Genomic DNA, 14546 nt, shown 5'->3' on the forward strand with positions numbered 1-14546 from the left:
GCATTTCACCTGCTCACATCTCAAGGCCGCCCGGGGAATGGGAAACAAACATTCAAGTCAGAAGATCTGGGCTGGAGAGTCCCGGCACAAGGCATGGGTGTGTTCTCATTCTTCATTTCCTCATCTACCAAAGACAAAATCTACCTTGAGGTGTTAGGAAGATTCCGATGTGACAGTAAATGCAAAGCTCAGTGTAGCACTGAGTAAACACGTACTAAATAAATGTAATAAACATATTATAAAAATATGGGCTCCTTTGCTATACCTCTTCCCCCACTTAGTTTCTGCACACAAATGATGGATAGATGACAGCCTCCTAAGGAAGCCTTCAACGTTTGAGGACAAGCCCCTATCCCCCCATTGCCCCCATCCCCGGCATACCTGGAAGCTGCTGGTAGAGCAAAACGCTGAGGCTTCAGCTGCAAGGTCTTGCTGGTACAGTGCTTGCTCCCTCTGGCGGGGCTGACCACCACCCAGACCGCCCAGGCAGCTGTGGACTAGAAGGCAGCACATGAGAGCACAGACCAACGTCCTCCTAATGGAGAGTGAGTGAGATGCCTCTGCAACCCACAGCCTGCTCAGAAGAACAGGATTTGGGAGTTGAGAGAAGAGGGTCACTCCCAGTCCCAACTCAATGATGTTTGAATTGTGGTCTGAGTAGAAGGAATAGTTTCTGGTCATTAATTCATGGCCTGGAAACACCCTGGCACGTCTGACAGGTCTACTCTTTTAATCCATCTCCCAAAGAAATGACTGATATGTTCCTGGATCACAGGACAAAAATTAAATATCTGGAAGCTTTCACAAAAGGATATATACTTTTCTTGGATTAGTTCATAAAAATTAGTACATAAATTTTTATTATTTAATATTATGTTACTAGATATATTTATATGTGTATAAATACATATAGAGACATACACATACATATAGAGAGGGAAAGAGAAAGAGACACATGCTAATTAGCTAAATTCTGGAAGGCTTACAATTTGGAAAAGTTTTTTAAAGGTGTCAAAGATATATTCTTTCTTTACAAAAATTTATGTGTATTTATATTTATATATAATTTTTTTTGAAACATAGTTGATTTACAGTGCTGTGTTAATTTCTGTTGTACAGCAAAGTTATTCGGTTATACTTATATTTTTTAAGGTTATTTTCCATTGTTGTTTATCATAGGATATTGAATATATTTCCCTGTATATACAGTTTTTTTTAATGACTTTCTTGTCATATTTACAACATCAAAGTTCCTTGGCATACCTTGCCTTTTGTTTATGAGAAACTAAGAACTATATTATATTAAGAGTTTCAGGGAGTTCCCATCATAGCTCAGAGGAAACAAATCTGCCTAGTATCCATGAGGACACAAGTCCAATCCCTGGCCTCATCAGCAGGTTAAGGATTTGGCACTGCCGTGCACTGTGGTGTAGGTCACAGACATGGCTTGGATCTGGTATTGCCGTGGCTGTGGCACAGGCTGGTAGCTGTGGCTCTGATTTGGCCCCCTAGCCTGGGAATTTCCACATGTTGTGAGTGAAGCCCTAAATAAAAAAAAAAAAAAAAAAAAAAAAGAGTTTCAAAGCCAATCATCAGCTCCAATCATATAACACACAGTGAACCCTTCCAGCATGTGGTCCCCAGAAGGACTGGGCTCTAAGTCCACCCCCAGCCATAAAAATACTTTTCAGGGAGATGATCTGTGGGGTTTTGGATTATCAAAGAAAAGGTTATGCAAAGAAAAGTTTAGGAACCACTGCTCTAGATCAAGTGTTTTTCTTTCTTTCTTTTTCCTCTTTTTCTGGGGGTGGCGGGGAGGTGGGGGCATGCCTGCAGTATGCGGAAGTTCCCAGGCCAGGGATCAAACCTGAGCCACAGCAGTAATCTGATCTGCAGCAGTAACCACACTGGATCTTTAAGTCACTGAACCACAAAGGAACTCTGAGATCAAATGTTTCTCTAATTTGCATTCTCTTCTGTCTTAGGTATTTCTCAAAAGGTGGGGGAAGGGGTAGAAAGGTAGGAGGCAGGAAAAGCAGGTTGCTTTTAGCTTTTCTCCCTGTTTCTCTCAAATCCAAATGCCAATAAATGCCTTTTCTGCATCCCTGTGAGTTTGAATCTCTCCACATACATTAGTTTATTAAATTTTTAGAAAAGAAATGTCTCAGGAGGGTAGGATTTGCATTATTTATTTATTGTTCTTACACAAACAACCTATCACCACTTCCCGAGATCCAGTAACTTAAATACATAGCTCCCACTTCAGCATCTCTCCACGGAATAGGGTGTGTGTGCATCTGGCTCACTGTGGTGCTCTAATATCTTTAGGAAACGCTTTGGTTATAATACTCTCCAGATGTGCTACATTTTTGCAAGTCTTGTTATGAGGAATCTAGGCAAGACTGGAACAGAAACAGTAAGTTCAATTATGTATTTCATTCAGCTTTGTACCACTGCTGTAGAAGTGGAGTTAAGGATACCTGAGTCTCATAGCGAATGGCAACACCGAAGTCCATGGAGAAGGCGATATTCTCGACAGTGAATCTCAAGCCGGCTCCCTGGAGAACCCTGGCAAATCCTGGTCCCGTCCACATCACAGGCATCCCAGGAACTGGCTCTCGGAGAACGATGGGAACCACAGGTAGCTGGCCAAAATTCAATGAACCCTAAAATTGGAAAGGAATAAACATAGCTTTGCCTAGACTGAAGGGCTAGAAGATTTCAGAAAACAGCAAAAACAAACAAACAAAAAAACCCAGCATACATTTCTTTATGTGTGTATGATCCATCTGAGTCCTGGATAAATGATTCCAACCAAGATACCGTTCAGAACACAGCTGAGAATACCATGCCAAATCTATAGCTTTGGAACATACATTACTGTATAGAATGATTATTTGGAAAGCACGGTCACTAGGCAGCATGTGCTCATGAACTGAGTGATACCATGTTGATGACCCTGGCTTTTGTCAGGTATGACTATAGCGTTATGCCCAAAATACACAGGGAAAAGGAAATATGCCCACGCCTACTTCACGGATTTTGCCCAGCTGTGTACCATGATGAGAAAAGCCACACAGATTTATTTTGTAGGTATTTCTTCCATGCAAAAGATCATGAGAAATGATCTTCTCCCATCTGCTCTGGGCACATAAGTACAAAACTCCTCATGCATTTGATTGATTAGCAGCCCTGCCGGTCTCCATGCTGGATGTCAGCCTGGGGCCATCTGGACCCCGTAGATCATACTTCCCTAATGACTTTTGCATCTGTCTCTCCACACTTCCAGCTTCCAGGATTCTGCCTCCTGTTGATTTTTTTTTTTTTTTTTTTTTTTTTTTTTTTTTTTTGCCTGTATCACTGCAACAGCCTCTTGGCTGTTCTCTCTGTAATCTCCCTCGTCCAATACATACCGCACACTGCTGCCAAGGAGCATTTTCAAGCTTTCTAACTGCCAAGAGCATCACGCCCAAATTACTTTGCCTGGAGTTCAAGTTGCTCTGTAATCTACCACAAACTGCTCTTCATTTGACAAATGTTTATTTAGTAACAATTCAATCCCAGTCTCTGAATGGGAAATGCAAAGATGAATAGGACAGCGTCTCTGCCACAGAGGAGTTTAGAATCTTGGGTTGGAGACAGAAATAGAAATAAGAAATGAGACAGAAGTATATGGAAACTCGTCTCTCTGCAACGTTTTTCAAACTTTTTTAAAAAAAACGTACTCTGAAAATTGCAGGAGACACTGTAGGTACCCTTCTGGGATCCCCTTTACATGGCTGGTACACTCATCCCCCAGATGCTGTGTAACAGCTCACAATTGCCCCCTTCTCTGGAGTAATCCCCCCCTCCCCAAACTCCCACCCCAGGGCATAGCTTGCAGCTAATGACTGCCTGATAGGATGGTAGGAAAGGCTGGCCCTGTCATCTCAAGGGGCAGGGCAACTTTGTCTGCAGTTTATATTTCTGAACTTCTCTGTGGACCAATCCAAGTGTTTGTTTATTTGCTTTGTTTTGTTTTTACCTAAGACCACATCTGACTCTTTTCTCTATCTCCTTTCTTTCACTCTCTTGAAGAGTTGTCCTGAAAAACACTGCCTTCATAAATCACAGGCATCTGAATCAGATCTTGAGTGCCCTTAGGTGCTCTGTTTCTAGGACCCCTGATCTGAGTCAGTTGGTAACAGATAGTGTACCTAGAAGCAGACTCTTAAGATGCAATCCTGGAGGTGGGTCATTTACTGTTCAGCTGGCAATGAGGACCCCAGTAGGTGCCATGTGTCACTGACCCTTGTGTAGCAGCGGAGCAGTTACTAAATCTGTCCTCTGTGGTGACCTGGCACAGGAAAAAGGGGGAAGGGTAGGCACTGACTTGAACAATATTTCTGGCATTGACAGATATGGGGGAAATTGTAGTTATAAGGACTATGGATATGGGTGGCTAGTGGATGCCATTGATGATTTGATGAAAGAAGACATCAGGTTCTGGGCAATTAATCAGCAAATTAAAGTATGAGAATCAGAAGGGCTCCTTGGTAGGATTTAAAGAGACTCTCACCTCCTTTAGTGAGAGGGCAGGAAGAGCCCAGGACCAGGCACAAGACTTAAATGGAAGCGTTGAGGAACTTTAGGGAAGGTTGAACGCTCAGCATGGGTAAGTCACCTATGGCAAAGTCAGGCCCTTCATAGGGAAGCAGGGGGATCTTGAGACCTGGGTGGAGCAGATGAGAAACTGCTTTTTTTTTTTTTTTTTTGCTTTTTAGGGCCACACCTGCAGCATATGGAAGTTTCCAGGCTAGAGGTCAAATCATAGCTGCAGCTGCTGGCCTACACCACAGCCACAGCAATGTAGGATCCGAGCTGCATCTATGATCTACACCACAGCTTATGGCAATGCCAGATCCCCAACTCACTGAACAAGGTCAGGGATGGAACTTGCATCCTCATGGATCTAACTGGATTTGGAGAATCTTGAACGCTGATGTTCTCCTGAGCACTCTTGGACTATAGAAGTAATTCACTCATCCTAGTCAGAAAATGGAGCGCCCCCTCCCCAACCCTGCCTCTATCCCTGCCATATCCAAAGATAATGCACAAATCTCAAATGATGCAGGTACCTTCAAAGAAAATGTGTACATTCCACAGGATCTGCTTCTCCTGACCACTTGCCTGGCAGTTAGGATCAAGGTTCAGCATGGGAAAGTGGTGGATCTCTCAGAGAGACCTGGCTAACATGAACCAGTAACAAGGCATGGACCCTATGGGTGACCCTGAGGGTCACTCCTAGTGCTCATGAGCAGAAGGTCCTTGCATTTCTAGGTTCCATAGAATTAGATGTGTTCATTCTTGGACAGGGACAAAGACTCTCACTATCTTAAAGGTTGTTAATTCTTCTATTCCTTGTAACACTAAAGCTCTAAAGAATATGGACCATCCAGATGTTCCACCAAATATCACATGGATCCCCTCTACTGAAGGACAGAGAAGGGGATCCCTCTGTCTAAAGAGATGTTATGTGACATCCCACAGTGAGAATCAGATGCTCAATGGCCTCGGTCAGCACCACTCTCTGACAGCTCACAGAGTGTCTAGTTAGCCAGTGGGGAAAACATAACTTCCTCAGCCCAAGGAATCCATTTTACAGCAAAACAACTGCAGCAGTGGTTGTGTGACTTTGGGATCCCCTGATCCTACACAAGCTATGCTATCCAGAAGATGCCAAGATGGCAGTGGAATGGAGCTCTGAGAAGATGCATCTACTTCACTTGCTTGGAAATGACATCCTATGTGATAGGGTAGTTTTCTTCTAGATGTTATTTACTCCTTAAACCAATGGTTTTTATGTGATACTGTGTTGCCGATAAGGAGAACACATGGGCTTGGGAACTAAGTAGGAGTAGCCAAGTTTACCTTCACTCCCAGTGACCTTGAGCAGAAGGTCCTTGCAACTCTAGGTTCTGTGGGATTGGAGGTCTTCACTCTTGGGCAGGGACAAAGAATTCCATCACGTTAAAGCCATGACTGCTGCATGGTCACTTGGCTCCTCATGACAGTAATGAGCAGGCACGGGAACAAGTTATCATAGCAGTAGGGCCGCTGCTCTAGAATGGAGACACAAGGAATATGTATGACACTGAGGTGATCCAACTTTGGAACTACCATACCTGTGGCCTGGTAAGAGCGTGGTACCAGGGCCTCAGACTCCAGAGGAATGAGGATCTAAGTCATCCCACCCAGGAGAAATGCTTGCTGAGGATGAGAGGATTCTAGGTGGTGAGGAGGGAGGGACGGAGATAGGAAATATCAGTTACAACCTCAGGACCAACAGCTGTGGGTTGTCTCGCTCATCTCCTTTGATAATTTCCCCAGAAACTGTGACCAGTGAGAATCCTTGAGAAACTTGCCTGCATGGAGTGAGCTTAAGGTGAGAAGTAAACAGGCAGGATCCGTTTCAAGGGACATGCAATCTGAACAGCTGCAGGGGACCCCATGCTCAGAAGGGCCCTGCACTTGGTTTAATGCTCTGCTGTCACCATCATGAAATAATCAATAGTTTCATCTCAGAAGTTGTTTTGTAAATGAAATGTCTTGGGACAATGGAGCACGATCAGAGGACATATAGTGTATATGATGCCTGAGCATGGGATCCAAGTGGACCTACCATGCTTGGGTGTTCAGTGAGACTCTGAGTAGAAAGGGAGCACATTGTGTCTGTGACTGAGTAAGAAGGGGTGCTGACAGCTCCAGGGAGCCAAGCTTTCTGTTCCAATCAAACTTGCTTTGAAAGCAGAAAGAAGGCAAGGGCCTTCTAAGAAACATATTTTTCATGTTAATTCCTTGAATCAGCCAATTGCTGTCATTGAAAATGATGACTATTCAAGTATAAGAAGAATAAGAAAAAGACCGGGCAACTCAGAGTTTCTTTTCCTTTCAGTCCTTCCTTACTCATCAGTAAGCTGAAGGTAGAGAGTGTTGATAGAACACATACTAAGACGTGAAATCAAAACAGTTGAATTTGTGAAGCATTCCCATTGTTCTGGAAAGAACCAAATACATATGCATATATGACTACAAATATAAATTGTGTAATTTCAGTGACTACGTGTATGAACTAAATGCCCTAATGTTTTGCCATAAAGATTCAGTATCATTCATGTTAACAATTTAGATTTTTCTTTTTTTTCTTTTTGTGGCCACAACTTTGGCATATGAAAGTCCCCAGGTTAAGGTTTGGATTGGAGCTGCAGCTGCCAACCTACACCACACCCACAGCAACACCAGATCCAAGCTGCATCTGTGACCTATGGTTCAGCTTGCAGCAATACAGGATCCTTAAGCCAATGATCGAGGTTGGGGATCGAACCTGTATCCTATGGAGACAATGTCAGGTCCTTAACCTGCTGAGCCACAACAGGAAATCCAATAATTTAGATTTCTAATATTTCTTGACTTAGACTGACATTAAATAGCACATAAAAACCATTTTGACAAGTTGAGGGAGAGAGACTATAGAAGAAACTAAAAAGCTTTATATTTTACTTTTTTTTCTTTTCTTTTTTTTTAATGGCTGCATCTGCAGCATATGGAAGTTCCCAGGCTAGGGGTCCAACCAGAGTTGCAGCTTCAGGCCTATGCCACTGGCACAGCAATGTCAGATCTGAGCTGCATCTACAACCTATGGGCAGCTTGAGGCAACACTGTATCCTTAAATTGCTGAGGCCAGGGATTGAACCTGCAACCTAATAGACACTATGTCAAATTCTTAAGCTGTTGAGTCACAACGGGAACTCCATATTTTATTTTATTAAGGGCCATTTCCCTACTTTTAAAATAAGGGGTGCTGCATTTTAATTTTTATTTTGCCCTGGCCCCGCACATGGGTCTGAGCACACCAGGAATGAACTTGAATCGATGCTGCTGATGTAATGCCAAGTCCCTTTACTGGGCCACTCTCTCATTACCAGCTCTTTTATCGTTGGCTGTATGTCTCATGCCTCAACTTCTCTTGAGAATTGCCCTGGGCTCATGGGAGCCACCTCACCTGGCTGGTGGCAGACATCTGACCTGGTAGCCCATGGCCATAACTGACTGACATAAGAATACAACAGGCCAGCCCTGGGGCCTCAGGGAAGACCACTCTGTGGTGTGATTTATCTTTTAGAGCTTCCCTGGGGGATCAGGCAAGACTAGACTCTACCCTAGACTTCGTCCTTGGGTCATTTTTCCCCATCCCCAGGCTTCTGCCCTGATAGGTTTCTCCTGCTGAGTGCTCCCTCATTAAAGTACCTGCACCCCCATCTCTGTTGTAATCTCTGTTTGTAGGGATTTAAGCCTAATACAGTGGCTCAGTGCCCTTGTTTCATAGGCTTCTCTTGTACTAAGTGGATTCAGCCAGCTGATTTCATGACCTACTCACCAATAGGCATGACCTGCAGTTTGAAAATTACTGATCTATTGGACCCCAGAGAAGGAAACCCCAGATGTGATGTCACAGTAAGGAATGTCAAAGAGAAAGATAAATTTGAATTGGTCTTCAGGGATGACTAGAAGTTTTGTAAGTCAGTAACACAGACTTACATTTCAGGCAAGAGTCAGGAGAGGAGGCTGTGAATGATTAGTGTTTCTCAAAATGCTGCCAGGGACTCCCCCATATCACTTGGTAAACAGGCAGATTTCTTGACAAGTCTCAAATTCCCTGCTTCAGCATCTCAAGTGGAAGGTCCTAAAATCTGCATTTTAAACAAATCCCTGGGCAAAACTTATGCACAGTAAGATTTTAAGGTTCACTGATCCGTGCCCAGGAAGCAAGGATACTCCCCACTTTTTTCCTTTGGGTGGATTTTATTTATTTATTTATTTATTTATTTATTTATTTATTTATTTATGGCTGTACCCATAGCATATGGAAGTTCCCAGGGCCAGGGATTGAATGTGAGCTGCACCTGAGGCAACACCAGATCATTTAACCCATTTTGCTGGGCCAGCAATCAAACACTCGCCTCCTCTACAACTGGAGTCACTGCAGTCAGATTCTCTTTTTTTTTTTTTTCGCTTCTTAGGGATGCACAGATGGCATATAGCTGCCAGCCTACACCATAGCCACAGCAACACAGTATTCGAGCCTTGTCTCTGCGACCTACACTACAGCTCATGGCAACACTGGATTTTTAACCCACTGATCAAGGCCGGGGACAGAACCCATATCCTCATGGATACTAGTTGGATTCATTTCCACTGTGCCATAACAGGAACTCCCCTTTGGGTGGATTTTGGATTGAGAGACATAGTGTCAGAGGAGGCTCCATGGGCATGTTTTTTGGGAACAGAAAGAAAGAGCAAAGCCACTATGACTTGGTATGTGTGGGCCTGGAAGGGGCCCACCATCTATGAAGCCTTCTCTGGTCTTGGCTGGAGGTAGTTCTCCTTCGGTGAAATCCATCTCGTGAAATGTGCACCTCTTTACGACACTTCCCCCACCCTGCCACACATTCATTGTATACAGGGCTTGGTTCTTCCACAACAATCTTAAGGGCAGGCTCTATGTCTAGGTATTTCTGTTTTCATTCATTCCATCATTTCATTCACTCAAGAAGCTCTCTTATGTATAAAAGACTGTTTCAGGTGCTGGATTTATGAATAGAACAGCTAACAACTGATTTCCTTTGCTTTTCCAAAATTCTCCTTTATCCACACAGGGATGCTCAGTAAAGACTCCAGCATAACAAACGAACAAACAAATAGACCTAAGGGGCTCAGACTTGAGTGAATACCAGTTGGATAGCTACAAGGTCTTCAGGTCTTCTCTTGCATCATCATCGTCATCATCATCATCATTATTATTATTATTATTATTATTATTTTGGTCACGCCTGTGGCATGAGAAAGTTCTAGGGCCAGGGATGGAACCCATGCCACTGCTACAACCTGAGCCACAGCACTGACAATGCCAGATCCTCAATCCACTAAGATACCAGGGAACTCCTCTCCTCCAGTGTTGTGAACCCAGTGGAGGCAGAGCCCCCAAGGAGGTGGCATCACCCTGGCACTCACACTGGCATTGACCAACTACAGCAGCCTCACAATCGAGGGCAGAGTCACGCACCACCCCCAGGGACGTCAGCATGTCCTTTTTCTTCTCCAAATAGGAGGGGAGCCATTCCTCACTCTCCTAACTAAAAAGACAAGAAATTAGGACTGCATGGAGCCTGACTCTTCAGCCCTTCAGAATCTTGTATTCCAGAAATTATCATGTGCAGAGAAATAAAGCTATTGATATTTTCCCCAGAGGCTCTAATCACTTTGAGCTTGCTTCCTCCTTTCCTCTACTCTGCTCTTGAGGATAACAGGACCTATATTGACTGAGCACTCACATGGGCCATGCATGGTTCCAAGTACATTACCTGGGTTGTTTGCTTATAGCGCGATGGACAATGGCCCTGAAGAAATAGTTTACCTCATTCTGCTCATCTGCATGTGTGCTTTGCTTCTGATTTTTCTTCAGTAGGACCTTTCCTTTGTCAATTATGAAATCATCTCCATGTTGTTGGAAATACACATCACAGGTAGGCAAAGCTGTTGCTAATAGCTTAAAAAGAAAGGACAGTTTAAGTAGCCAATGATATCAGATTCAAGAGTTTCAGATTATACCATCATTAAAAAGGAATCATGATTCTTAATAGCCTCAGAAAGAAGTCATGGAGGCAGTTTATACTTTTTTATTACTCTGAGAAAATGGGAAATTTTTGGTGGGCCTAAGACTACATGTTGGGTTTTCTTTTAAAGGCTTCTAAACAAGTACAGTTCTAAACTGGGAAAATATTTCTTCTTTCCTACTAGTTTTATGGTATTAAAAAGAAAAGGAGTCATGCTATATTTCAACATGAAATCTCAAGAAGAAAGTTGTAGAAAATCAACAACAGGCATGATATACAAAGATTTATTAGATATTGTAATTTTGACACTCTCCAGGCCAATTCCTCTTAGTTCTCATAGTTTGTAGATTTGGCTTTAAATGTTCCCATGAGAGGTTATACCAGGATAGCAAGATCCCACCAGTCAAATGAAAGCAGCAGAACTGCATTCATGCAACTCCAGTTTCCTTAAAACCCTGGGTTTGTGGGATTCTCTTTTTTTAGCATCTCTTTAGTCATTCAACTTGCTGACTCAGAATCTCCAATTGCTCATTTCGAGATTTTCACTGCACTCTGGACACTGGTGTTTGCTGGATGCTTTACTGTTGGTTTTCGTAGACAAGATGTTTCATTTCACACATGCCCTGGTTGTGAGTGGGCAGCCCTGAGGTCAGCTGTGGTCCACTTCAGGAACCCCCACACCCTAGTGGTCACTGTTCAGACTTTCAGCCATGCTCTCTGACCAGCTCCTCGACCGCTGTGATGAGGACCCTATGGACAGGCCACATTGCCTTATGTTTATTCATCTCTCCCTCTTTCTCTCTCTTTCTTTCCCCCTCAACAATTGTGTTCACTTTGCAACAAAAAATTATAAACTATTTTATTAATTTTATACAGAAAATATATTATGGAATTAACTTTATGTTATACTATATTAACTTCTAGTCTATGTAAAAGTCAATCAATATGAACTTTCGTGGCCATAGTTTGTTCCTATAAGACAACAAGAAGGTGCTTCCCAAACTGCATATGAATCACCTGGGGATCTTGCCAAAACCAGACTTAATTCAACAGGTCTGGGATGGGGCCTGAAAGTCTCCAAGTCTCATGAATCCATAGGTGATAGCTACATAGTTCATCCCACACCAAATTCTTATGTTGAAATCGAATCCCCAGGTTTTGGTATTAGGAGGTGAGGCTTTGGGGAGGTGATTAGGTCATGAGGGCAGAGCCCTCATGAATGGGATCAACGCCCTTATACAAGAGATCCCAGAGAGTTCCCTTGCCATGAGAGGACCAGCAAAAAGACAGTCCCTTAAGACCCAGGAAGCGGGTCTCAGACATTGAATCTGCAAACACTTTGACCGTGGAGTTCCCAGCCTTCAGAACCATGAGAAGTAAGTTTATGTTGTTTATAAGCCACCCAGTCTATGTTATTTTTAGTATTCTGTACAGACTAAGAAAGATTAGATAGATAGATAGATAGATAGATAGATAGATAGATAGATAGATAGATAGATAGATAGATAGATAGAAGGATGGAGGAAGGGAGGGAGGGATGGATGGATGGATGGATGGATGGATGGATGGATAGATGGATGGATGGATGGATGAATGGTGTCGTTATATGTAGCTATAATGACACCTTTTTGAAGACCCTCCAAGAAAGTTAACTTCTAGTCTTCTTAGCTCTCCAATTTGTGTATTAAAACAAGTGTTTGGAAGATGCAGTCTGGGAGTCCTGTCCTTTTGTGTCTCCATCCCCATCCGCTCTCTTCTCCCTGAACCTAGACCCTTCTCCATTCCTGTCTGGACCGTAGCCCACTGCACGCCTCCACCCCAGGCTTCACTCCTGCTGGATGGAGGCTATAAGGACACAGACGAGAGTCTCCATCATGTCACTCCCTTGCTCAGAAAGTTTCAACAAGTTCTTATTTCCTGGGGAACAAAATTTAGCCTCTTTCATAGGGGAACTGATTTTTCTCTTCCAATACTTTCCTTTCTATCTGTGAATACACTTGAGGAGTTTCTCTTCTGAGCCATTATTTGGAAAACTTCTGGCTGGACTAGTCCACCAATAGAAAGGATTATTGCTTTCAAGTCTCAGGCCAAATGATTCTACCTGTGTGTTAAGCCCATTCATAAAGGGTCAGCTGTGGCTCCAAAATCCTAATGCATTTATGCCTTGCTGCAAGGCACCGCCCCCATCCTGAGTCATCTATGAAAAGTATTAGCGGAGTTCCCGTCGTGGCACAGTGGTTAACAAATCCGACAAGGAACCATGAGGTTGTGGGTTCGGTCCCTGCCCTTGCTCAGTGGGTTAACGATCCAGCGTTGCCGGGAGCTGTGGTGTAGGTTGCAGACGTGGCTCGGATCCCGCGTTGCTGTGGCTCTGGCATAGGCTGGTGGCTACAGCTCCGACTCGACCCCTAGCCTGGGAACCTCCATATGCCATGGGAGCGGCCCAAGAAATAGCAAAAAGACAAAAAAAAAAAAAAAAGTATTAGCTATGGGGAAAAACTCCTGGAGGGCAGAGACCCTAATTAAACCCCTCTCTATGTTGCTCTTAGCCTGGAGCTCAGCATTATGCACCTGGCTATAAAAACTGGGGTTCCTGTGACTCCCTCTTTGGGTTTGATAATTTGCTAGAATGGCTGACAGATCTCAAGGAAGCATTCACTTATGTCTATGGTACTGAACCCAGGACTTTGGGGAATTTGATGGAGGCTTCATAGCACAGGCATGATGGATCATAACCTTAATCTCCCTCAGCTCAGTCCCTTCTGGAAGATGGGGGAGGTGGGGCCAAAAGTTTCAAGCTTCTAATCACGGCTTCATCTTTCTGGTGCCAGCCCCATCCTGAAGCCCACCCAGAGTCACCTCCCCTGAACAAAGGACACTCCTATCACTCAGGAAAGTCCCAAGGATTTAGGAGCCCAGTGTCAGGGACAGGGTCAAAGACCAAACATTAGAACAAAAGATGCTTCTGGTACTCGTATCCCTTAGAAAATTGCAAAGGTTTTCCGAGCTCTCTGCCAGGCACAGGTGTGATATGTGTGATCTGTGATCTGTGCCAAGATCACCACATATATTTTTTTCTATGACAGTTGGAGCCTAAATAAAAATACCAATATTCCTTTCCCAACATCATTTTTTTCCCCCTAATTACCATCATAAACCTGCAATACTAAAAACCATGATGAAGAATCCAGGAGTCCCTGCTGTGGCAAAGAGGGTTAATATTTCCTGTGGGATTCAGTCCCTGGCCTGGGAACTTACAAATGCTGTGAATGTAGCCATTAAAGAAGAATGAGGAAGGAGGAGGAAGAAGGAGGAGGAGAAGGAGAAGAGGAAGAAGAATAATCATTGCGACATAGGAGTCTTTCATCCTGACTCCATCCACTGCAGTTCTAAATCCAGGTCAGAAGAGTGCAAGCTCTTCTTCCTTACCCAATTCCAGGCAGTAAAAAGGCAAATTCCAAGCCTCTGGAAGGGTATTTTCATCAGTGGTGTCCAGATAAGGAAGAAACCTCAGGAAATGACTTAGTCACTGGAGCCTGGAATGAGTTCCCAGTTTTCTATCCAAATCCTGTCTCCAGAATCAGCTTTCACATACCTTCATTCTCCTTGAAGTTGTTCACTTCACATTGCCTCTTCCCTTGTCAGATCCCTGCCTGTGGCTGGAGTCATAGGTGTGAAACTGTTAAGAGAGTCTAACCTGTATTTTCTCTCATCAGTTCAGGTGCCCATGTGTGCTCACATCATAATACTTGGAGATAAATATTTTTAGGAAACGTCTTCCATAGGACCACTGACTTGTACGACACGAAACAGTGCCAAGAAAATTTTTCAATCACACATGCCTGTGAATAGCATTGAGCACTGCTAAGCTGAGATCAGCTTCAGAAGGCCAGG

General features: G+C 43.6%; 1 protein-coding gene across 1 annotated transcript in view; it reads right to left on the bottom strand.

Moving 5' to 3' along the window:
* The window catches only part of LAMB4 (laminin subunit beta 4), a gene marked incomplete at its 5' end in the record, with an annotated part of 121884 nt that overhangs the window by 61167 nt on the left and 46171 nt on the right, over positions 1–14546 (bottom strand). The window contains 2 exon segments of the mRNA XM_021063522.1: positions 382–497; positions 2481–2666. Coding sequence (XP_020919181.1) covers positions 382–497; positions 2481–2666 — 302 coding nt within the window.

This window comes from Sus scrofa, chromosome 9, assembly GCF_000003025.6.
Source record: "Sus scrofa isolate TJ Tabasco breed Duroc chromosome 9, Sscrofa11.1, whole genome shotgun sequence".
NCBI classification, from domain to species: Eukaryota; Metazoa; Chordata; class Mammalia; order Artiodactyla; family Suidae; genus Sus; species Sus scrofa.